The sequence below is a fragment of the Calidris pugnax genome, unplaced genomic scaffold, assembly GCF_001431845.1.
Source record: "Calidris pugnax isolate Ruff unplaced genomic scaffold, ASM143184v1 scaffold42, whole genome shotgun sequence".
NCBI lineage: Eukaryota > Metazoa > Chordata > Aves > Charadriiformes > Scolopacidae > Calidris > Calidris pugnax.
In genome coordinates, this window is record NW_015090920.1 from 3860439 (window position 1) to 3887074 (window position 26636).

Here is a 26636-nt window from a genome sequence, read left to right on the forward strand (position 1 = left end):
TTTAATGTGTCTTCTCTTACTCTGATTTTGGAGGTAATTGCCTTTATTTCATCTTTGCAAGGGTGAGAAGTGTAAATTAGGGAGACTTTGCTGAGCCAAGCTTTCCACAACTGATTGTCTGGAAGAAATTTTGCAAGGCAATGTTAGCATGCAGTCCGAGTGTGTTTCTTCTAATGAAAATGCATGCTTTGCCTCGGGGACACTTGAGCAGAAATCCGTTCATACAAATGTAGCAGAATTTGAATTGAATGCACCATGTCTTCTCACAAACTGAAACCCATAAGGCTTCACAGAATCAAATGATACAGTAACAAGATTGTGGTAAATATGTAAATGATGAAAGAGAAACAGCAAAATAGCAAGTAATTCCACACTCAATGGAACTTACAAATACTGGCTTCCAAGAATTTGTGTGTTGTGGTTTGATTCTCAGATGTCTTACAAGTTGCAAGCCCTGATCAAAGCTTTTTCTGCATCTGTAATGCTTGTAACACCTATCATGTGAATTTGTTGAGTACATATAAACTCCATTTCAGCGATTTTCTGCATAGAGCACGAGTAGGATCTTGTTCTCCTACCCATCCTGCAGTTTTTTTAAAATTCTCTGTAATTTCATAATGATGATAACTCTGCTCTGTAAAATTTATTGAAATTGGGTAGGGGGTTTATAGTTGTTTTTGAAAGATGGAGGAACAGACAGGTAAACACTTTAAACTGGCCATATTAAAAGCGAAAATAAGCATATTCGGACATGAGGGTTGCATAAGCCTCCTTTTACAGAACCAAGCTAACAGTTCAGTCAGGTGACATTCATGATGAACTACTACATAGGCACTTATTACCAAAGCACAGGAACTGGCTAGGTCAGGTCTGAAGCACAGTTTCATATGTAAATACATAAATGCAAACATGAATATAAGTGAAAACATATGCATGCTGTATCTTTGAAGCAAACAAGTATAAAACATACCAAAGAGAAAATGTTTAGTGAGGTAGTTTGAAAAAAAAATGCATATTGAAAACAAGGAGGATAACTGGGTTCTAAAATTAAAGAAAACTCTGCAAATTGTTTGAAGTTGAGATGTGAGGCTGTATATAACAGGAAACAGTTAAATTTTACACTGACTGGACTGGAAAGAGTTGTGAATCGTGAAGTCCACAAAAAAGATGATAGTGATAGTTAAATGGATTTTGGTTATCATAAACAGATGTTACAAAAAGTGTAAAAAATTAATCTGAAACTTGTGGAATAGAGATCCTGTCAGCTGCAGAGAAAAGCTAGACTTGGTTCAGCTGAGAGGAATGCAAACAGCAGACATAAAAACGTCTATAAAATAAGGGGAAGAGATACTTCTTGTCATTCTGATGTACAAGAGAAAGCTGTGCAACAGCAAAGGAAAATCCCAACTAAACCTACACTGCTTTTGATTCACAAGGAGAAATGCTAGAGCACTTTTTTGCAGAAATTGGCAGAAAAAGGTAAAGATTAAAATTAAATATGGTTAAATTTCAGAATCGTGGAAGACTTTTGTTGGTTCTTTTGGAAAGGTAGCTTTTTCAGAATTGAGGGAAGATGCAACACTAGAAGGAGTATTTACAATTATCAGTGGGAAGAATAGGAGAGAACTTAAAAAAATTAAATACATTAGTAAGTTTTACAGAAAAAGTTCCACCTTCACCATAATTGTCACATCATAACACCCTTTGTCCTTATGATTGGTTTACGAGTGGAAGCAGCAGCCGCAGTGAAAATACAAAATATCACGTATGGCGAAAAAGAGTCTGAGATCTTTGGGACCTCACTTGTCACTGCTATTTACTGTCTGTCCTTCCACTGGCTGGAAGATACAGATTGAGGATCACAAATTAGTATTTGCAGGCTTTGATCCCCAAGTAAGCTTCCAAAAATCCTTCTAAAGCATTCTAAAAAAACACCTCTCACATCTGTTAAATACTTTACCCTCTTTTTTTTATTCAGTTAAAAGGTTTTGTATTTTATAATGCTGCCCCTAAGGTCAGTCAGCTCTTTGGGGTGTGGGAAGATGTTTTTTTCCATGTAGGCTGAACTAGTTTAAAGCATGCTTTGTGTGTCCACATACATGTGTCTTTGCCATGTAACGGAGCCAACTATTAGTTTGAAAGCAATAGATGTCTGAAGTGTTAATGCTGAAAGGAAAATTGTTCTCTTTTCATGACTTGTGGTTGGTATCAGTGCTGGTGAAGCCTAAAAATGGTCCATTTGAGGGTCTGAAACTTTTGCAAGTAGATGCTTTTTTTTGGTAGAAGTTAAGAGTCCTAAAGTTTCTGTCCCGATTGTCTCTACTTCTCACTGGCTTATGTAGACTGGTAGAAAAGATTGTCTGTGAACAATCAGATTATTGATTTGCTGGTATAGTATGAATTTTTTTATTCATCTAACCATCACATAAATAACAGAAGAGGGGAACGCACACAAAGCTTTTTCATGCCTTGAAATAAAGAAGGGGCAATTTGTAACTTAAATCCAGTCTTTACATCTGTTTTCTGTTTACCTTTATCATCTGCTCAATACATTCTGTCAATGGAACAGTGAAGGTGTCAGGATGTAAAGAGACAGTAATTCAACCTTCTCAAAGGAAAGCATTTTTAGTCATTTACTATGGTTTTTGATACAGTTTAAGGATGAAATGTTTTGCATAAAATTCAGCCAAATCTTACTCAATACCATGCTCCCAAGCACTACTACAGAGCACTGTCAGAAGACTGTATATAGGTTTATAACATATGAAGATAAATTTGTATGTATTTATACACGCATATGTGTCACAGAGACAAAAGCACACAAAAATACATAAACCAATTTCAAGAACTTTTTTTTTTTAATATACTTTAGAAGATTTCTGTGAATGTAAACATTTGGGAAACTTGTGCAGCAGAAGTCACTATAGGCACTAGCATTTTGACCTCGTAAATAAAAATATGCAGGATTATGTCTTTTACTTGAAATGTAACGGATGTTTTAAAATTTGTGGAATTTTAATTACCGTTGCTTAGACTGGCACAATACATGCTATAAATTTCCTAGCAGATTTGTGCATGAGGCATATTATATATGACACCACATGATTGAATTCCACTATTTAATTAAAAATTTTTATAACCAAACAAGGAATCCCTTGCCATGTAACCATAATGGATGGAAATAATAAGTAAATCACCAGTTTACATGTATGCAAGCAGTATGTTCTATATATTATTCATAGCATTTGTATGGTTAACAATTCTAATAAACTATCAAACCCCATTAAAATCTTGAACGTTGTGAGAGTAAGACAAAGAACTCTGTATGCATAAGGCACAAAATATCCTTGTGCACATCCAGCTGTTATGGACTTCCATAGTTCTGCACCCACTATGGCTATCATCTCATGCTTACAAGGTGCAAGTAGTGTTGTGTATAGTTGCTATGATAATAACCATATTCTCAGAACTCTTTGGACAGCTTTAATAATGTTTCACTGTGTTCCAATGATCGTTTCGACTTCGAGATTTAATGCAGCTATAATCTAAATAGATTAATAGGTTCATATAGTTTAAGAATTAACATGGCAGGTTAATTAAAAACACATTGTAAGGTGCCCCTCTGTGGGCATCTTTCATTCTTTTTGCAGATATAGATTACATTTATTATGTTCATTTTGTACAGAGCATTAGAATAAATAACACAGTATAGTACTGTATTATTAATACCTCTTTTTTGGTATTAATCTGTGCTTAAGTGCCAAATGTTGACGCTACTTTAAATGGTCTCTTCCTATTTTTGAGTACTGAAGTGCTACAAATGTGAACTGCCCAGCTAACGTCCTGACCCATGGTAACGTCAGTAAATAAAATATTGGTGTGGACCAAAACATTTTCCAACATAAACCTGATAAGCAACAACAACAACATGCAAAACATACTGGTGCATGGAATATATCCACCACACAAATAAAAGTAAAAAGACAAATGGGCAGAGAGAAAATAAAGTCACAGACAGATTCTATTTTGATATCCTCTGGAAAATTCTGGAGTGATTAATTCTAGGTGACAATCAGGTAAAAAGACTGTATTGTACCAGTCACAGACACTGGACAGTTCCTGCTTGGTTTAGAAGAGCAAACCACCTCTGTAGTTCAAGACAGTTTTTTCATTTTTATCATTTTCAGAGACACAATTACCATCCAGTGGATCTCAGTTCACAGAACATCACAGTTGAAGTCAGTCAATCTACTCGGTCACCTCTAGAATTAGGTACAAGTGTGCACGTCTGAATTGATTATGGAAGAGTCACTGGGCTTCCTGTTGAAATAGCTTTGTTGTGACTTTTTTTTTCCTGTTTGATGCTGAAGTGGTATCAGAGTCCTTACTTTTCAGTTTATGCTGTCTTTATGGCTGCTTCGATCTGTATTGTGATTGTTTAGTTCTTGATTTTTCCACTGAATGCTTGTTCCATTCATGGGCACTGAAGTCACTAAGCTTTTAGATTGGGAGCAGCAACAGCAAAGACAGGACTGGAAATTAAAAAAACCAAACAGTTTACATGTTTATATATGAGGACTATGTGAAACTTACTGGCTTAGCATTTTAGTTAAGTGGATTGTTCCACTTCTAGTTTGGTATGTGTGCTATGCAAGCTGCTAGCAGGTAAACTAGACAATTTATAATCACAGAATCATAGAATAGTCTAGGTTGGAAGGGACCGTAAAGATCATCTAGTCCAACCATCAACCTAACTCTGAGAAAAAAATAAATAAGAAATAAGCAATTAAAAATCACTAAACCATATTCCTTCCATAATCTTTCATTCTTCTGCATGCCTCTTCTCCCAGCTGCTAAAAATAGATAATAACTATGTGGTTTAATACAGTTCATTAACTGGACAAAAATCTTATCAAAAAGATCTTACCTGGAAACAGTTTTTGAACTTCTTGCTCACAAAATACAGAGCTATTGGGTTTATACAAGAGTTCATGGTTGCCAGGTTGATGCTGATATAATCCAATGGCAGCAAGAAACTAGGCAACAAAAGAGAATGGAAAACATTTAAGCTGTTCATATACTGTAGCAGCATTTGTGCTCCTTGTGGTTACAATCTCTTCTGTCACAGAAACGAATTCTCTCTTACCTAGCTCTAATCTTGTACCATGTATATAATAACCTGTCTCACAGGAGTTCACAAAAGCCAGAGGAAAGTGATTGCAATGGTAACAGGCAACATTTAGTGAAATTATGCTACCCCTTTAAAACTGAAACTCCTGAAAGTGAATGCAGCTGAAAAGTCATAAAATACAGTGTTTGCTCTTCTAACATCACAGTCGCATGCACGAACACACTTCTCACATAAAACTCCAAGTGTGCAGCATTATATATCTTCAGTTGTAAATAAATCAAAATGTAAATAAATCAATTATAAATCATTTTTTTATACAATTGATTGACATTGAAAATGAAATACCTTAGCAGTTCACATCTGCCGGGATCTCTTTCATTGTATACCATTTTCTTCAAAATTCGGCTCAAATGGAGAGGGAACCAGCAAAGAGCAAAAATCACCACTAAACAGAAAACCGTCTTTGCAACTTCTCGACGCTAGAAAAAGAAAGATAACTATGACTGAGTGCCTAATTCATGTTGGTAAGTGATTGTAGCGTAGTGATATTGGCAGCAAAGTAATCCAGATAAAGCATGCAAGGATTCCCAAAGTGGAGCTTCCAGACTACCTCTTGTGCCTGAACTGGTTTTTGTGGGGCTTGTCGTGTTCTTGATCCTGGCCATCCATAAAAGTTCCATTCAATCATGTACCTAGTCAGGATGTCAAATTCTGTCTGCTGTATTATTTTATATTTAGTATGCATAATGTTACATAAAGGGACACTGCATAGTATATTAATTTTGCTTTGTGATCCTTGCTATGTGATCTTGATGGTCTTAAGTAAATAGTTCCTCTACAAGCAAAGTTCTAGAAACGTCTGTATTACAGCTTAATCTCGTAATACTTACTCAGGAAATAATTTAAATTTAATGGATATTTTATATGGCACTAGAGAATTACAGTTATTTTACTGGATTTTTGACAATGCATACCAGTGGTGTTTGGTAGGCGTACATCAGTACTGCAAAAACAGCAAAGTGAAATCTGACAGTTCTGTGAGTGACTACTCTTATGATCATTTGTTTGTACTATTCTCCTGTTGCTCTTTTCAAAGCAGCTACAGTCCTGGTACTGCAGCAGTGCAATAACCCTGGAATAAAAAATCCCCTCTATCCTAAACCGGGTTATTTTACAGTTGCTTTTCGTATGAAACTACAGTTGCATATCAAAGCGTGCCAAAAGTAGGGAGGACCCATGGAGTCATATCTTTATGAATAAAAAGAGGTTATCCTAAACCAGTTGCTTTTGGTATGAAACTAAAGTTGCATATCAAAGTGTGCCAAAAGTAGGGAGGACCCATGGAGTCATATCTTTATGAATAAAAAGAAACATTTTTTTTTTGTCAAATCTTTGTAGTTAAATTTCAAAGCTAGTGATTTGGGGTTAAAGAGCAGGCGAGCACAACTGTCGTACATAGGTAAGAAAAGAAACAGGCTAGTTTCCTGAACATCCTGTCTTCGGTAGCTCCTTCAAACTATGACTTAGTCTTGTGTTCCAGGTTTGAAACAGGCTAGTTTCCTGAGCATGCTGTCTTCGGTAGCTCCCTAAAACTATGACTTAGTCTTGTGTTCCAGGTTTAACTGAATACCTTAACGTCAGAAATAACCTACATCCTCACTTTCTATTTCTGTAATTTACTGTATTTAAGTACACTTGGAAACATTTCTAAGCTAACCCAAAGAGAAAAGAACACTATTTTCAAACAATGGTGTTCTTAATATTTACCTGCTTAAGGTGTTCACTGAGAGCGATTCTCAAGTTGCTGTTTCTTCTGTTTAACATTTCACAAGTCATTAGTGTATAAAAGATGGCAGTACACGCCAGTGGCATGCAGAAATAGAAACCAAACAGCCACCAATCCTTTGCGTCTTTGTAGAACTGTAGAGAAGGTAAAGCAAAGAGAAGATATTTTCTTGTGATTCAATGGAAGGTACCACAGAAATGTCTTGGAAAGCATGCAGCTGTTACGTTCATATTACCAACAGGTAAACTGCACCAGTTATGTAAATTTTCTTATTATTGATCCATTTTGGGCTAAAATAAAAATGGGAATTGTGGCAGTGTAAACATCTGTTTTACCTTACGGATGGCCTGCCTGTGCATTTGTTGCAATCTGTCTTGAATTGCAATTAATTTTTTTTAGTTGTGTTTTCTGAATATTCACTTTCATTCATGAAAACTGGCATCCAGTTTCATGAAAAAGACATGCCAAAATGTAGACAGTGTCAGTTTGAGATAACAAATCTTACTAAAAGCTTGTGTCAGGAAATGCCATTTACCTCTATGGCTTCTGTCCTGATTCCAAAAAAGGAAAATTCAAAATGTCTTCTAAGTTTAATCACCTTTTGTTATCAGTGAAAAGATTGGTAGTTGGTTTACTTATGCACTGGGCAGATAGGAGCCACTTCCTAAGTGTTTGTCTGATATATGTAAAGCTTAGGGATGCCTTCTAGTAGTACAGTTATTTTTAACCCTTTGGCTGCCGTTCATACCATTTGCCTTTTGTGAGAGAACACTGAGGGACTTGATGAAGTAGCAGTACTTTGCTGTGTAATTTTAAGTGTTAGCTGTGATTTAAGCTGTGGTTTATATTAATACATTTTTGTATTATGGGAAACACTACATTTGACAAAACATTTAAAATCAGTCTTTTCTGTAGATAATATTTTCAGACTTGAGAAAATATTGTGTCTTGTTTTTTAACTTTTATGCTCAGCAAAAATGGTGCACTGAAATATGACATTTTAAATACTTCCTGTCTCTATGTTATTAGTCACTGAGATGGATGTGTGTAAAAGGGAACCTTCTTTCTCATAATCTTTCCCCCAGCTTGTTTATTCCTAGCGGATGTGCTCTTGTAACATCACAGTTCCCACACCAAATGTCAAAATGCTAATAACTGGGGATTATATTAATCCTGTTTGAAAAAGTCAAACTTTTGACATCTTGTTTACATTTGAAACTGAATGCTACTAAACTTTGAAAGATGAAAAAAAAGGATGCAGTTAATAGACTAATAATGTTCATTTTTACATCTGCTTTAGTTACACCAGAAAGTCGATTTACTAAGAAAAAGGGAATGCTTTTAATTTTTCTCCCTCTGTCCCAACACAGTTAGCTGCTTACAGAGCTTGCTAATTTAGAATATGTGGCTGGTATCTAGGCCACAACCCCACCTCGGAGAACGTTTTGAATTCTGTTGATTAACTTGTTTCCTCCTCCTCATTAGCCTCATCCCTGTGTGAGGAGGGGCCTCGGTCTGCTGCATAGTTGCACTCCCCTTGGGGGCAGAAATTCCCCCACTGGGAACTGAGCTTCTGCCAGTAGAAAACCAGAAAACAATATGCCTCATATTTGAAGAGTTTGGACTGAGGGGAAATCTAATTACCACTCCTTCTGCAGAGAAAAGGATTACAAATACATGGAGACAATTATCTTTTTCCATGGCAAACTCCTCCAAGTCAGACTAGAATTCATATTGGTTAGGCAGCACAACAAAATGTGTCCTGGCTGAATCCATGCCACGTTTACAAGGAAAACACCCTGTCATATCAGTCTACCAGCTTTTGTGTGCATTGCCTGTCAAGAAAACACACGTGTAAGTGTTCTGTGTCACAACCCTGACCAACACATCAATTCTGTGTGAGGACCTGGCTTTGCGAAGTTACAAAACCTACATGAAATGTCTGTAAATGATTACTTGTGGAATCTGAGTTTCACAAAGCTTACATCAAAGCACAAAATTGGGTTGATTTAAGAGAAGTTGACATTCTTTTGTTTGTCTTGAAGGCCCACATGGAACTGGTTTTCTACAGGAAACGCGCATTTTAAACAAGTTTCCTTAGTGCACTCAGCCTCTTGGGAATCATGGTCTAGCATGAATCTTTTAAGTCTTTCAAGGGTAGCTTTAAACATGAATAAAGCTCCTATTAAAAACAAAAGTTGATTATAAATCCTTCCCAAAGTTTAGTAATTGTTTATTGTGATGTTTGTGGTAGTAAATACTATAGTTAAGGTTAAAATGGTATTTCCATTTTAATCTCATGTTTCTACTTGCTTGCAACACATTGAAACACAACACTCTTCTTTTTGACTGACACGTCCAACATTTATTCTCAGCTTGGACATAAATGCTGGTTTGTTTCCTTGAAAATCAAGCAGGCGTGGGGAGATTTGGAGCTTTTGAATTATGCTGAGCAAGTAAAAGATACTAATTCCTGCTAATAAAACAAAAACAAAACAAGCTATTCCACTTACTCCACCTTAAGAACAGAACAATAATCATGAAAGTTAGTGTGCTTATGGAAGACTTGAACTGCAGTGGTTTTGAGAAGAGGGAAGAGAAAATTATTCTTTTTCTTAGGGAGAGGGGGAGATTGTGCAGGCACATTTGTGGAGTAAAACAGCCATTACAAAAGGGAAATTTGCTGAAGTGTGCATTTCATAAATCTTATTCTTAACTACAGTATCTACAGTTACATAGTCTGTAGAGTTTAGAAACAAAGATATAGTCGGTCCTGGGCAATTTCACTCCATCTTCACCTGCATTAATTATTTCCATTAGGGAATTCCTTTTGTGTCCTCTTGCATTTGTCTCTTGCTCTTTCTGCCATCCCTGCAGTTTGTGTAATCTTGCCAAAGTCAGGGATGTTCCTTGAAAAACACTAATCATTCACTCTTTTTCTAAATTTCCTTGCTCCATTTTGACCTATCCTTCCCAATTTTAGCCCAAGCCAAGTTCTGATCCAATAAAAGGAGAAATTCCAGAGATCAAAAAAATAGAAACTTGCACTCTCATGAAAAATTCTAGTCCAGAAAAAAATAGGGAGTTTCCTTCCAGGTGTTGCACTATCTGCCTTCTCTGAGATAAAGCAAAATATTACTCTTTTTAAAATTATTATTACTAGGTGAATGGTGGCTGGCCCTTCTTTGGGTTCAAAGAGAAAAAATTAAGATAACACTTTCCCATTTTTTCATTGTAAGGCCAGGTAAAAAATCACTATCCCCCTATGCAGTAAAGATCTATTAATTCTGTAGTGACTACTGACCTGACTTGCTTTGAGCAAGCTAATGTGGGTACTAGCACAGAAGATGAGGGCTATAAAATTTGCCTGGTGTGTCTCCGGCACTTCTCTTGATCTTGAGTTGCTGTGTCTAGATGACAGCTAACAGTGCCCAAGCTACCTAGGTTGGAGATGTGAGTCTGTCAGATTTGTAGTCAGGATTTCTTGTAAATGGAAGGTATTATTCTCCGTTTGACTGTGAGTGCATGTAGACTGGGAGAAGTTATGTTAGAGCATGGCCCCACCCTTTTCTTTATCTGCCAAAAGAGCTGGCTACTGCATGCAAAATGATGACTAATCATGGTAAAACATGGGTTTTGACAGTTACAAGCTCCAAGGTATTGTACCTAGGAACACAATACCTTCCAAGGCTCTGGCTATCCTAATACCTTCCTTCATTGAACCTTAAGCAGGCCAGAATTGCAAATTTCTGTATTAAGAATCCTCAGCAGCGAAGAAATGAGAATGTTAAGTCCCATTTAGTATCTGGCTGAAAGTAGACAGAGGTCACTCTAAATGAAGGAACCTTTTTGCACCAGTACACATTAGAATACATCTTCTATATATAATGGATTATAAAATAATCCAATAATAGATTGATAAAACATAAATTAGCCATTAATTGGCTAACCTATAGACTGTGGATTCCCAAAAGAGAAGAAAGGGTGTTACTTACCAACATGAAGTTATTGGTAGGATTGAGCATGCAGGTAACATAACCTTCATCCTTGTATCTGAAAGGTACCACAGCAAAACCAATTGCTTCTGGAATAGCCAGTATGAAGGATAGAAGCCAAATGGAGAAAATTTCAATAGCAGTGATCATAGGAATTCCAATTCCCTGAACACGGCTCCAGGAGGCAACTGCTCTGTACCTGAAAGAGACAGTCATTAGTTTCCAACCTTCAGTTTCTTCCTAAAATTCAAGGATCTTGATTCAGTTTTATTTATTAAGTAAAATCCTAAAGCTGACACCTTAAGATATGTATTGCTTGCTTTTCTTCTGCCTGTTCTAGGGCTCTGCCAGCTGTGGAGCCACCTCAGACACGGCAGAGCACATCAAGGGGTGGATAGCAGAGAGCTGGCTGCAACTGTTCTGCTTAGGCACAGGATTGCATGGAATTTTGCTATGTGGACTACACTATGATTTCTAATTAAATTAGGCAAGGTTTGTGAGTGTAAGATATAGTGTAAGACTGTTTCTTACACTAGATCAGCTAACAGAACAAGAAGAAAAATAGCTTCCAGGCACGCAAGCCGTTCTAATAGATACAAAACAGCTATCACCAGTTGTAATAGCTGTGCTATCTGAAGTGAAGTTGTCAGCTTCCATGCAATGAAATACTGTGAAAATAATCTTCATGGAGTTAAAATGCATTTTTTCTATTTATGCTATTCAGTGTTAAAAATACTGCGTTTGTCCGCATATTCTGTATTTGCCTTAGACTACAACTTACTGCTCGTTAAGACTGATAGCTATCTCAGCCTCTGCATCACCTTTCTGATGAGAAACTGAAGTGCAGAGCTGAAAAGTCTATACATGCCAAAACCAGCATATTTTCCCACTTCTTTATCCCTTGGATAGCAGATTTCTCTGGAAAAAGTGGAGTTATTGAAACCTACTTTCCTATGTATGCATCTCATAACTAATCTTGGTAAAAGGTGAGAACTCTTAAGGAGGTTTCAAATAAAGCCCATGCATTTCTCCCTTTTCCTCTCTTCCCTGTCTCTCCAATACTGGAGGATTCTTGTTACCAAGGTGCAGACTTTCCCCCAGTCAGAGAACTGGGAGGGTCTTTTTCCTCTACTTGCCTGCCTGTTTTCAATTCTATAAATTTCAATTTGTAGAAATTTATTAGCTCTGAGACCTCAACCTCTCTGTCAAATCTGGTCAAAAGGTTCGAAAATTATTTGGGGAAAACTGATAGGCATACAATACAAAGTACAAAGCAGTCTATAAATAATATCTTCAGTAGAAGAGTTAATTGTTGTCTAGCAATAACTGCAGTGAAGGAGTTACGTATTATTTCCAACAATTTAGCTATCTAAAAATTATGGAAAGAACATATATTATTTTTCATCTTATATTAATCTGAAATGCACACTGGAGAGCTTTCTGTCATTGGTGATATAGCAGTTTCTAAACTGCTTATTTTACTGCTCCAAAATAACAGCTCCTTCTCATTTGGAATTACAGTGCTACATGGCATGCACTGATGAAGTAGTGCTCCTAGTTAAGGAGGAAAAAAGTCAAGAGAGGTTATTCATCTGCTTTAAAAAATGTCAGAATAATAACTCACTGAAGCAGATTATAAATTGTAAGGAGCTGTGTCATTTTACTGTCGTGACTACGATAAGTATTCTTTTTCTTCCTCAGACATGCCCTCATTTTTTGCCGCCTTGAATCCTGGCAGATACATTTGGATATGTGCAGCTGCCACCTCTATTCTTAACACTGTTCCAAGGCACAAGCCAAAGTTAAGCTGCTGGGTTGCAGGGATGAGTGAGTTTTGGCAAGGGAAGGAAAGAAGAAGGACATTTAGATCAGAAAGCTTTGGGTTGAAGAATTAGGTTGTGGGAGGGTGGGATGGCAGAGAGGTGATTGGAAGGAATACAGAATTTTGGCATGGGCATGAAGGCTCAGGGCTAACGAGGGTTTCAGGAAAAGAGTAGTTGAGAACTCTCATTAGCGTGCTTTGAGTGTACTGGGAAGTACTGGATTTTGAATTTCTGAGATGGAAGGAATGAAGAGCTTCTGATCGGGAAAAGCATTAGTTAAGGGATAGAGGAACTAGGCTACAGCGTTTAGTAAAATTTAGAGTTTTTAAGGCATCTTCAATGTATTTTCAAGGCATCCTCACTCTTCCTCTAACAAGACACTCATTTGGGATTTACACATGCAGCATTTCTCCTGATTTCCTGTATCACACCCCCTTTTTTGTTTGGAATTGTGCTTATTAACAGGATGCAAAACTTGTAAACTAAATCCCCTGTAGCCTTAATGTTAGAGGAATGAAGATGTATGAATGCAAGATCAGGCTGTGACCGCTTACAAACTCTTCAGAAAGTATTATTACACAACATCACTGGAAGATCAAAGCCTTGTATGCCATCATTCTCGCAGTAAACAGACTAGAAACTTTTGCTTTGATATCTCTAGCCAATATCATACACAGCGTAGTCACAGGTGTACTACGGACAGGTTCCCAGAACATCACTCTAACAAATGTATGAACAAAGATTTTGAACATACTAAAGCAAGCTACATTTTGGACTTGCAGATGAAAGATAAAAACATCTTCTAAAGGCATCCTTCAAAAAACATCAGAAAGGAGGGAGGCAATGCTTCACTCGCGGAGAGGAGGTCTATGAGCTTGGAATTCTGAGCATTGAAACAAATATACTATACTGAGATAATTGAGAAAGTAACATTCAGCATAATATCTTCTCAAGCATATTTATTCATGATAAAATTAAATTTTAATTTTAAATAATTTGTGATCCTTTTACTTATTTTACCAAATACCAACTTTTGGCTTTAATGACTAAATGGAATATTGATAGAAACATAACCTTTCACACAAAGACTCAAATATTTGTACACTCTGAAAAGCTAACAATTCAAATTTTACTCTCTGTTGACTGGCAATTTAACCATTGGTCCCATCAGCTAGACAAGGTACACGATACTATCTCATTCTTGACTGAATGATGTTCTTAGCAAACGGGGGCCTGTAGACTGTATATACTTTTCAAGTCAGAAATGTAAAGTTTTTGTTGTGTTACCTGTGTAACTATGTAATTGACAACAAATGGGTTGAATACAGTTATTTCCTTTCGTGGTTTTGTGTACCTGTTCTGCTTGAGTTAAATCTGTTTTGTGCATGAGAAGATTAGTATGCAGAACAGTAAGGATTTGGGTCCTGTATGTATTAGCAATTTTTTTTTCAGTTCACAATTCAAGTAACTATCAAATAAGGTATTATTGGTTGAGGAATTTTATGAATGGTTTCAGCTGAAGCATAAGAAACTCAGTAATTAGATCAGAATTTGCTGAATGCATATTAACCTGCTATTACTTGGTCTCTTTACTCATTGCTTTAAGGGTGATTTGAAAAATAGTAGTAGTATAATTTTTCAAGTGGGTGTTCTGTGAGTTATGTAATATATAGGGTATTTGTCTCACCACAAACCTTCCATAATTAGGAGTGGTAAAATACTGCAGGGTTTATTTCTCTCATACATAGAAAATATAGGATGTCTGCCAGGGAACTGACATAAAATACACGCATCATGCATTACGTTTAAATTCCCAATCTAAAATCTACGTGTGCTTTGTCTTAATTTTCTTTTTTCTGTTTGTTTCCCTTTTGTCTCCAACCTTGTGTAAAATATTCAGTTCTTTTCTAGGTAATTTCTGTTCAGTATCGTGGCTCCTCTCTCCCCTTTTCATTTTCTACTGCTTGTGCACATGCTGTCAACTTCAGTATATTGTGCTCTTCAGTTGCGCTCTCTCCCAGTTTTTTCTCCCCCTTTTTCTCCCATTCTTGGCTGTTTATTCCAACTTGCTTTTCATGGACTCTGCAATCCCTCCTGCTATTTATATTTAGAGATGCACGGTATTTAAGGACAAGGGATCATTACATCATGAAGTATACATACATACGATAAAATATTTTGCACTCTGATCTAGTTATAACTTGTTTAAAGTATTTCTTTCAGAAGGACATCCTGCCTTGATCTGAGAATGTTAAAAGCAGGACACTTTCACCTTGTCCTGGTGGTTTGTTCTTCTAGTTTATCACCCTCATTGTTAAAAATATGTGACATCCTGCCTTGATCTGAGAATATTAAAAGCAGGACACTGTCACCTTGTCCTGGTGGTTTGTTCTTGTAGTTTATCACCCTCATTGTTAAAAATATGTACCTTATTTTCATTTGGAATTTGTCTGGCTGAAACATTGTTCTATAAGTTCTTGCTATATCTGTCTTTGCTAAGCTAAAGACCCCATGGATATCTGATACATCATCTGTATTGCAGTACTTGGATATTATATTGAAGTGGCTTCTTAAGGTACCTTATTTTCATTTGGAATTTGTCTGGCTGAAACAGTGTTCTATAAGTTCTTACTGTATCTTTCTTCTGATACATCATCTGTATTGCAGTACTTGGATATTATATTGAAGTGGCTTCTTAAGTATCATTTTTGATAAGCAACAAATGGAGAACTCTAAGTCCACTGGTTCATTTCTGATGCTTTTCTAACCCCTGTACGTGATTTCATCATTCTTTGGTAAATAATAATTGTAGACCTCAAGTTAGCCTTCGGTATTGGCCTCATTAATGCAGCATAGTTGTAGTTTTTGCTGTGGCCCGAATTAGTTTTTGGAACAATTTGGATGAATTTTACCATAGTGGTATCGAATTAGGATTTTAAAAAAATTGTGGGCCTTATGAAATGAAATCAAGTATATGAAAATTAAATTATGGGCTATAGCTTGTCTGAGGACTACCACTCCGCTATGCCTGCTGTCTTATGGACTTATATTGTCTTATATTGACTACATGGAAAAATTAGTTATTCAGGTGGGCCAGCAGTATAACATATTTCTGTTCTGTGAGTGTCAGCCCTTTATAAGAGGGAAAAGCAATACAGAAACAATAAGAGTTTTGATCAAGGATCTAAGAAGCAGTAACTGTCAAAATTAGTGTCAGGATAGTTCCTAAATGACACTAGCATTGCTGATATTGGCCTATTCTTCTCAGTTGTGAAAGATCACACTGTTCTTCATTTTAAAGATAGCCAGCATTGTATTGATTTCAAAGCTCTTAATACAATAAAGCTCTTGGAACTTGTGTTATTGGTAAAATCTTGACTTATCTAATACACTTACTGGAAGTTGGGCCAGATGAAAGTATCTACCCTGAGATTACTGTTCTATGCAATTTGGTATACAGAGGAACAAGAAGAGGGTGTATATGTATTAAATGAGATCTGTATCTTCACTCTTCGTACAACCATTTCTTCATTAAAATTATTATGCCTTAGACATAAGCAAGAGTAAAGGCTCAGGAAGGGAAATATCCTTCCTCTTAGTCACAGTCAGGCACTGTTTAGAAAAAGAGTCAGGCTATCCTCACCATCATGACCTAAAGTTTAAAGATGCCTGAGGGGCATTTGAAACAAGTGTGAGCTTCCTCTGAAGGGTGAATGGCTGGTTTGGTGCTTTCTGTCAGCCTCTTAAAACCCTCTCCACATGTGAGTGGTCATTGTTCCCCTTGGGCATGCACGGTTAAACCTTAATACACTGTCAGTGCAAGTCGCTTTGTGTGAGAGCAGTAGTAATGAGTAGACTGGGGCCCTTGTAGGAAAAACAAATAGTCTTGTTCTAAATTAAAGCTGTAGTCTGTAAGAGGGACAGAGAGTCAACAATTATCATAGAATCATAGAATCATCTAGGTTGGAAGGGACCATTAAGATTATCTAGTCCAACCATCAACCTAGCTGATAAAAAAACAAAAGAAAACCATACAAAAGAACCCCCCCATCACTAAACTATGTCTCTAAGCACTATGTCAACCTGACTTTTGAACGCCTCCAGGGATGGTGCCTCAACCCCTTCCCTGGGCAGCCCATTCCAAGGCTTAATAACCCTTTCCGTGTAAAATTTTTTCCTAATATCCAATCTGAACCTCCCCTGGGGCAACTTGAGGCCGTTTCCTCTTGTCCCATTGCCTGTGACTTGGGAGAAGAGACCAATCCCCGCCTCTCAAAGCTATTGAGCTCTGAATTCATTATAGCAATTGGCTCTTTTTCTACCTTGTAGAATGTTATTCCATATATAGACACACTAAATAACTATAAATGAGATCGTTTTCAGGAGCTTTTAAAAGAAAATAGTAACTCGCCTGTAGACCAGAAACAGTCTGGCTGTGACAGCACACAATTCTATATTTATTCATTTTCCATAGTAAAAAGCAAACATTAGCTGATGTATAATTTTGTATTAATGTGACTATGCCACTTCCAGTGTCCAACCTGAGTTGTTGAAGGTGCTTTCAAATCCTGATTTTATGGTGATTTAACCTAGATTCACTTTGTGTTAGCCAATATCAGAATCTGGCTGTATACATCTGCTTTCAAACACACATTCTCTGCAATCATTTACTAGAGTAGCTCCAGTTAATACAGAGTATGTCCTTGGCAAAGCATGTAAACTGGGGGAGGAAATTAAATAGTCTGAATATGATCTCATGCAAGACTTTATACTCAAATGGAAACAGCATTTGGTTGTTGTGAGGCTTAGGAAATCAGTGCTTGTGAAAAAAAACACAACATATATAAAAAGGTAGCTTCAGCTGAGTTACTTCCAATTTATGAAAGTGTATGTAACAGTAGGACTAAATCTAGTGAAACTGCATTGGTCAGAACTTATCTAACAAGTTCTCTGTTTCATATGTGCTTGATCTATGATTTATTCCTTAGAGCAATCCATGGGATTGTATTTTATGCTGGACAGATACTGGTTGATAAATAGAATGCTTTTCATAGTTCTCAGATGGAAAAATGGAAATAGAACACTTGCCTGTGTTACATTTTTTTTGTTTCTGGCTTCAGCTAATGAGTTACTAATATAATAAGGAACTGTATTTCAGGTATGGATGCTAGTAAGTTACTCATCCATTGCAAACCTTTTTATGCAAAACCACCAAACCAAGGTTAATTTCAAAGTTTCTTTTAACTTTGCATCGCTGTACTAATACAAATAATGTGGTTTTTTAATCAATATTTTCTGTATTGGAATTATGGATATTTTGGACTGGAACATGATCAAGTAAAGTCAAGAGCAATAAAAATAGCTTTGACAGAAGTGAAGTCTTCATCTGCTATTGCCTTAAATGGATGAAGAAGAAAACCATAAAATAATAATGTTCAAAAGCATCTTAGCTGTTGTTCTATTAAAAAGTTTATGTGTCTCCCTGAGCGCTTCTAACAGAGACATTAATTTTCAAACTATCAACATCAAGCTACCAAAGCAAGTTTCCATCATGTTCTTCAACAAAAGTCAATTAGTTATAAAAATTATAAAAATAAACACTTGTCCATGGGCAGTGAGTAGAAAAAAACTATTTTTAAGATGATCCTGTTCAAATACAAAACAAACATTCGGTCATATGAAAGAAATATGTCTGAATACTGAGGTAAATCCCCAAAAATTTTTTGTCTGGTAAAGGAAATTGAGATAATGTTTTACTAGAACTTTTAAATATCTTTTTAAAAAAAGAAAAAAGTAAAGTTAAGTAGTTCAATGACTTAATATTACACTTTGAATCACAGATGTGGTGCTTTGTTTTAGCCAGTATATCAAAAACCAGAATGTAAGTTACATCTCTACTGTAGTCTGCCTGTAGTCTCCCTTTTTTAGGAAAACTGCAAGGGCAAGACTGAGAAAACCATACTGAGTATTCCCTTTTTTAGGAAAACTGCAAGGGCAAGAATGGTGTCTGTCAAAAGAGTAAAACATGCTGTACCTGTCCACACTAAGGGCACAGAGGTTAAGGACTGTGATTCCCACCGATGCCTTCTGTATAAAGGGAAGGAATTTGCAAAGAAACTGTCCAAATTCAGAATCTCCAAAAGGCCACTTCTGAGCAAGGAGCTAAAGAGAAGATAAACAATAATCAGAATATTTAAACAGTAACTTAGCACGTATATAACAATTGTAATTATTTCTTGTTTTAGACACAGCTATTGTAACCCTGAATTCTCCATACCTCAAGGGTTTCCCTTAGTACTGAGTCAATCTGGAAAATAACAGCGACTATAGAAGCACAGAGGGCGAAAGCTCAAACTTAGTTGTTGACCTTGTACTGTTGTAATAGTAACTTGCTTTGTTAAAAGATTTTTTATTATTGTGCTTCAGCCACCAGTACTGAATAATGAAAATATAACTCAACCCTGTCATATATGGTTGCAATTACCATGTCCCAGAACCAAGCAGTCAAAGCGTAGCTCATAGTTCATAATGAAATACCTCAGAGCCAAATTCTCATGCTGCACGCAAGTAGATTCTTGTCATTATAAACGTCCCACTATGTAATTCATGACAATATTCACTGCCAGATTCTTAAGTGTGCAGAGAAAATATTATGTGTGTGTAATTTGTTCCATATTATGTTTTAAAGGACTACCATCATACGTACATGTGGGCTGTACTACAAGGCAACAGAAAAGCATCCATTTGGAAAGACGTGAATGAGTTTAGATTGGTATTTCTAAGGAGGCATTTACATAACAGATATGAATACATTGATTTATGTGAATAGTTGTGAATAATTGGCATGTAAACAGTAATATTTCTAGCTGTAACTATTAAGGCTTTGAACAAGTACACATACATAATACAGGATGCAAAATTATTCAGGGTAGTCAAATCTGCAACTGTCAGCAGATTCACAAAAGATCTCCCTTTACTGACTTCCTGGCAGCAAAATGGCAGATTACATTCAGTTATTTAGATAATATGTGTAATAAGTGAAAAATTGTGAAGTCCATACAAAGTAGTGAGCTCTAACTTAATTGAATCCACTCAAGAAAGGGATCTTACAGTCACCATGAATAGTTCTTTTGAAAAATGAAGTCACTAAACTTTCTCACCAGAAGACTAAACATCACCCTTGCACTACTGTGTTTTTTAATCTTCTTCTTAAGTCTCTACTGCTGAGCCTTTGTCAGGGGTAGGATAGTGAATAAGAAGTAAGATGAGTTTGTTGTGTGATGTAGCCCAGCAGTTCTTATACTTTTATCAGCTTCTGTTAAAGGGGTTGTGTAATAGAAAGCATTACATTTGAAATTAAAATATCAAGTGCTTGAGTCAGATATGTAACTTTGTCAACATCCCAGTGGATCTTGTATCCCCTAAACAAGGGGCACATTTGTAAAGGCAATAATAATAATTGTCTTACTGGATAATTAGATAATTATTACTACCGTGCAATCATTGGTTTTATATTAAGCCTTACTGAACAAAGTCTAGAACACAGAATATTTTGATGGTACCAGCTAAATTTGGAGATATTTTATTCGGTTCAGAGGAAGACAGCAAATGATACATCATGGAGTAACAATTATAACCTAACCCAAGCTTCTGAAAGCTTCTAAAAGCTTCTAAAACCTAATTTTGCTGAATTTTTGAAGATAGTCAGATCCAGACCTGGAGCAGTTTTATGGAACTAAAATAGATTTAAACTTCACAACAGTTTTATTATCAAGTGTATGAGATGAAGATAAACTGGTGGCAGAACAAGCATTTCCAAATACATACATGATGTATGATGTGCCACAGTCTAGCAGTTCCTGGGAAAGAGTGCAGAATGGGAAACAGGGAACAAGGAAGCATACTTTCATCTGCACAAACGTGCAAAGACTGATGCCTTTGCATTCTGCATGCAAAAATTAGTTTTGTTCTTTCAATGATAAGCACAACCTATGAATAATATATTTTTAACATTTACAGTTAAAACTGAACAAAGATTATACCGTTTGGAATATAATTAATCGATAAAAAATTGAGTTGTTGTTTTCAGAGTTTATTTTCTTGCAGACCTGTTCTGCCAGGCCATCTTCATACTTGGGCAGACTTTGCTTATACTCACTTCATGTTTTGAGAGTTATCTTTGCACCCACAAGGACTAGAATTATTTTTTTTTAAGTAAAAGCTTAGGCTCTGGAACACACTCATCTAGTAAAAGTGGGTGGATTCTGTCTGTAGGATTAGAAAAACAATTTTTGGTTTTGGCTGAGAACTGTAGTATTCAAAGTAAACATTTTATTTCTATCTTAACTACTGTTACATTGAAACATACTAGTAATCACTACCTTTAACAATATAAATGTTAACTATGGGGAATTAAAACTCACATCTGCCTTTGCCTCAGTTAAGTCTCATGGCATGAGTTTTTCAGAGCACTTTGCTGTAGAGTACAGGATGGTCATCACTGAATGTCAGGCTTGTAAGAATTCATCTTTTCTTCACCAGTCCTGATCTGGCTTGTGTACACCCCCCTTTTTTTTATAGCCATTTATCACAATGCTGAATTACTTGTGCTTTTTTCCCCCCAAATAATACCTCAAAAAAACTGGAAGCAGCTATGTACTACATACTGCCTGTGTCTTTCTAGGACCATATTCATATTGATTACTTGTATTTCAAGATAGATTTTAGCAACTCATAGCTTTCAGCCAACTGGTTGTTAATACTGTGAAACAAACCTATGTGTATGACTGCTTATTAAATAGGAATCTAGTTATCTTTTAGGCATTATATTTTTTACTGGATTATTTTTTTCTCTTCTGCTGAATATTAACATCAGATTTCTCAACGTAACCTATAGGATCAATCCAAGTTTGAATATTCCCTAGTTTTTGAGAGTGTTAGAATATCATATAAAAGTTGTTATGTTTGCTATTTACCATCAAGACCACAGCAGAGAAAATGTGAGCACCTTTGCAATGGTATTCCAGTTTAGGACAATCATATTTGATGAAAGCCAGTCCCCCTTGTGCCAGAAGGCTAGGGAATGGATCACCTGTATTGGTGATTTAACTATTGTCAGTACCTTCAGTAAAAAAGGTAATGAGATTATACCTGCAAGCTGTTGATTATTCCTCCAATTTTATCTGTACTTATATACTGAATGAAATACATTGAAATCTCTGGCAGAATTATTTTCTAGATAGATTTGCAATATAGTAACAAATCTTTGCAGGGCATATTTTTGCCTTTTGCCTACAACTCTTGCATGAGGCTTTAGTTTATGTCAGGGCTGCAGAAAAAATTTTTGAAAAAGAAGGGGTAATCTAAATCCATGGTAATTCTCCAGCCAGTTGTAGTAACGTGGAATTTCAGCTCCAAACTCCTGTCTGGGTTTGGGTGAAATCTGAATAGTTTTCAGGCATCACTGAGTGAAGGCTAAATTATAAATGGCACTGCCAGGGAAAAGAGGCCCTACCAGACTTTTGTCAATCCCCTGTGCCAAACAGAGCCCCAAAACTGATTTATCATTATAGATCACACTTTAAAAGGCATCTGAAAGATAGCCACCTATTCATTTCTGTGCACTGACTGTGGCTGTAGCGCATACCCAGCAATGGAAATGAAGCACTTTGTAGTGACTGTGAAACTGTGTTACTACAAGGCAAATATTAGCTTCAAAAAGAAAAGTGTTGTACTTGAAAAAGGTTCACTAACTCATTACTCCTCACAGAGAATCTTTATCGTGGTTCCAGCATGTACACATCTTCCTCACACCCCAGGAAGCTCTCCTTTTTTAAGATTAAAAGTATTTTATTCCTTTTGTTTCTTACACTTTTCCACTAATTGAAGTAACATCAGTATCAAATCATTAGACATTCTTTTCAAGTTGATCTTAATCAAAATCACCGGGATCAGAATTATTTGATTTTTTTAGATTAACTTTGCAATCATTTCCATGGGTATACTCCATTATCATTCCGCATCAGCTATGCATTCATTACTTCCTCTTGGATCAGGTGCCAGTTTTTTCTTCTGTAGATATTTTTAGTTGGCAAATCTGATCCTGTCTTTGGTTTTACTAATTTTACATCAAAACAAGTCCATTGGCCTGTGTTCTGCCCTAGCAGGGTAGAGAAACTTCAGAGGGAAAGAACACATTTATTTTGTATTAAAAAAAACTGGGCCCAGGAATTTAATTGAATTAGCCTTGATTTACTTACATACAATATAAGGACTGAGAATACCGGCTCTGCTCTCCTAGTGGTTTTGCATTCTTTAATATCCAAACAAAATGAGTATAAAATTATAGTACATTACAGTTTCTCTCAAGGCACAAAGATAGGAGGAATCAGACTGATTATCCCAACTTGTATCCCAGTTCTCCATGAGTTGGTGAAATGGATTGTGTTTTTGCAAACCCACTCACAAAATCTCTGAGATTTCAAAAGAAGACATACGGCAGAGGAAATGCACTTTTCTCCATGTGCAGTTTACAACTTAGGAAAAAACAAACTTTTCTCCATGTGCAGTTTACAACTTAGGAGTATTTCATACAGTTCAACTGTGGTGCAATTCCTGAGTGAGAAAAGAGCGTAGTCAACAGCATATTTTTACACTGAAATCAGAAACCAAGATTTCAAAGTTCTGCTGTTGGTCTTAAAAAAATCTCAGCAAAGTGACCAGACAGCCACAGCTTCCTTGAGCATCCCCCTTTCTCTGCTGCTTTATATGGCCTCTCTGCCCTGACGTTGCAGCTAGAAACAAACAAGACAGCAGGGCTGAGAACATTCCTTCGCAATGATTTTTAAATGTCACTCCGTTGATTTTATTCTACTGCTGTTGCTATTTTCTAACCCCCATTAGTATGCTAGCTGATGTACAAAACATAGATAAAGTCCCACTGTGCATCCCAAGCAATTTATATATAGTCTAAAAGAGAGAATGTTATAATCCAACCACATGAGTATTCACCAGTACATGCTCATGTGCATCCACAGTGTTTATCTAATACTGGGCTGATACTGTGTGTTTACAGGCAGATGATGACCCTGGAGCTCAGCCCAAAATAGATGGACTAGGTTAGGTGCTGGATATGAACCGCCTCTAAGCTGCTCTCTAAAAACTGCCTCGGTAAACAACTACATATCAGGAGGTCCCCTCTCTCTGCCACGTGGCATTGAGGAGGAAAGCAAAGGTCTCATACCTGCCCTTTCCTACTCTGATCTCAGCCTAGTGCTCCAGAGCCTTTCTCTTCCTATATCCACTTGGGACCATCGTTGTGGACAGATCTGTTTCCCAGAAACTGGACTGTGTTTCATACATACTGTCCTTGTCCCTCATGCCACTTTCATGAGGGTACTCTCCTGAGTTTCATGGCATTTCAGTGTTCAGTTATACTGATGCAACAACTCTGGCAACAGCCATGGTAGTCAGGGTTTCTGCTCTGTCTTCAGCAGGACAAATAGAAATACCTTCTTAATTTCATGACTTCTGTTACACTTGTGCAGTAATGGAGAAACAGACCAAACCAGATTTCTGTTTGTATAGATAACATCTACTTGTATAAGTGACCAGCATCTTCTCACTGTGGAGTAAGAGTTACAAAACTAGTGTATTCTGGGGTGATTTCCTTTTCTTGAAACATAGCCCAGAATGAAAGACAAGAGAAATTCCTCTGGTTTTGTTAAATCAGCAGATTTGGTGGGTTTTTATAGTTTATTTTCTAAAGGCTAGTTTCCTGTAGGAGACATTATGCTGTCCTAGTAAAGCTCTGTCTTACATTGTGTTCTGCAATTGTGCATGCTCTTGTGTGCTTCAAGGCATGAGCCAAATATGGTACCTGGTGTTTCAGCTGGAATCCAGGTGAAATCTGACTGAACACAGAAGTGTCCAAGGTCTAGACCAGTGAGCTGGCTGCATTACGTGACAAAAGATGATGGTTCTGACTGAAGCGTTCCTCCTGTCTCTGAGCTGTAAGACTGGTTAGTTAGGAAGATGGGTGTATTGAGTCTCCTGTTTGTGATGTTTTGATTGTGGTATTTTGATTCAGTGACTCAACTGGGACCCTTCTGTCCCCATGAAAATTCATAGGACAAGAATTCACTGCATGTTGAAGTGCCTCTCTCTCTCAAGACAGAGAGAGAAATGCCTCTCTCTCTTGAGGCCAACAAAAGCCTTTCTCTTCTTCCTACAACGTGTACATCCAAGACAGAATTGCATTGCAGGACAACCCTCATCTGTTTCTTGCTTGGGACCCACAGACTGTTGCTCATCCCACATATGTAACTCAGCTGTGCTCTGCCACTTTGCTGGAAAGATGGAGAGCTGTAAGGGTGAAGGAGATAGAGCACAGCCTGTCTCCAGGTATTCTTTCCCTTCCGACTGCTGGAGTGAAAAGCCTCAACTTTGGGAAGGGCAATGAGTAGAGGAAAGCAAAGAACAAGGCTAACATTTATAATGCAGGGCACAAGCCCAATATTGAGTATATCATGGTTATATCACAGTTCGGGCTTCTGCTGACTTCAGTATCACTTCTTTTTTCTTTATACTTATTCGTGATACTGCCATGGTAGAGAAGGCACTCTGCATCTCTTCAACTCTAATTTGCAGGAAATACATTCCTAATTTTGCAACTTTGGGTGGATAAAAGACTGACTGTGTTTTTTTTTCTGGAAGGAAGAAAGGTTATGTGGGGATGCATGAGAACCATCAAAGACATTTTTTCCTCTGGTTTGCCATACCACAGCTTTTTTTGCTATTTTGTTTGTCTTTGCTCAGCTGAGTAAAGTGGAGGTAGCAGATGGTCTCATGCCATTTCGTGAATGCCTACAGTCTATTTCTCCTGCTTAGGCAGCTATGGAAGGGAATGTATAGTTTTTGCACAAGAGAAAATAGATTATACTTCAAGAGATCATGAAAGGTAAGAAGAAAAACGCCCTCTTTTTGAAGCAGAACATTGTCTCAACTAACTAGTAAAAAAAATAAATCCCAAGTTTTACAGTCTTGTTAAAATGTTTATATTTATTACAAAAATCTACTTAGTGGTAAAGCATTCCTAACAACTCTAGACATCTCCCCTGTGGTATTTTTGCTGTTTACAAAGTAGGATTAGTTTCTTTTTTGTTGTTCTGTGCTGTTGGCTAACTTCCCATCCTTTTAGGTAGACTATTTCTCAAGCTGTACTGCTCTTCTTCAGGGCAATGAGCTGCAAGGTGTACTTATGTGATTTGTTCAAAAGACTTTTTTCAATCCCTGGGCAAAATATTGCTTTTGTTATTCTTCCAGCTGTGTTGTCTTTTGTGTGTTGCTAAAGAGAGTGACAGGATTGCTAAGAAATTACTGCAGAACTGGTAAACCCTGGGTATGCACAATCAAAACAATTCCTTGTTATCTGTAGAGTTCAGCTGATTGAAAAATAAAGAGAGCAAACACACTAAAATACTCTGTTAAACTTAGAGTCTCTAGGCACTACACAGTACTACAAATCCACAGAAAGCAAGGCAGGCATGAGATGTGAAACCGAAGATGAGGGAGGAGATGCCTGTGCATTTGAAGGGAACATATATCCCACCTCCCCAAAGTACAGCCATTAGTTAAATGCAGACAGGATCTTTAACTAAGAACAAGAATATAAAATCTCTTCCTTAACTCCTACCTCATTATGCATATTAAACACTTTCTGCTAGGAAGCTGTAGTTGGTAAATGGAGAGAACAGATTCCTGATGGACTTCCCTTCCCTGTTCCATTTTGCATAACTTCTGCCTTCAGGATTCAGCAATCTATTCCCATGCTACCTCTAGATTTTTTATGTATGAGCACTGCATGGAGTCATACACCCAAATAATAGGTCATGTTCTGAACA

The 26636-nt window shown here is 36.9% G+C and overlaps 1 protein-coding gene across 1 annotated transcript in view; it reads right to left on the bottom strand.

Moving 5' to 3' along the window:
• Window positions 1-2609: 2609 nt before the first annotated feature.
• Window positions 2610-26636, bottom strand: part of EDNRA (endothelin receptor type A) — a 33215-nt gene continuing 9188 nt past the window's right edge. The window contains exons 3-8 of the mRNA XM_014950002.1: window positions 18770-18897; window positions 10913-11111; window positions 6899-7051; window positions 5477-5610; window positions 4928-5036; window positions 2610-4532 (exon numbers count right to left, since the gene is read on the bottom strand). Of these exons, the coding sequence (XP_014805488.1) occupies window positions 4392-4532; window positions 4928-5036; window positions 5477-5610; window positions 6899-7051; window positions 10913-11111; window positions 18770-18897 (864 nt within the window). The 3' untranslated portion in view covers window positions 2610-4391. The remainder of the gene's footprint in view (window positions 4533-4927; window positions 5037-5476; window positions 5611-6898; window positions 7052-10912; window positions 11112-18769; window positions 18898-26636) is intronic.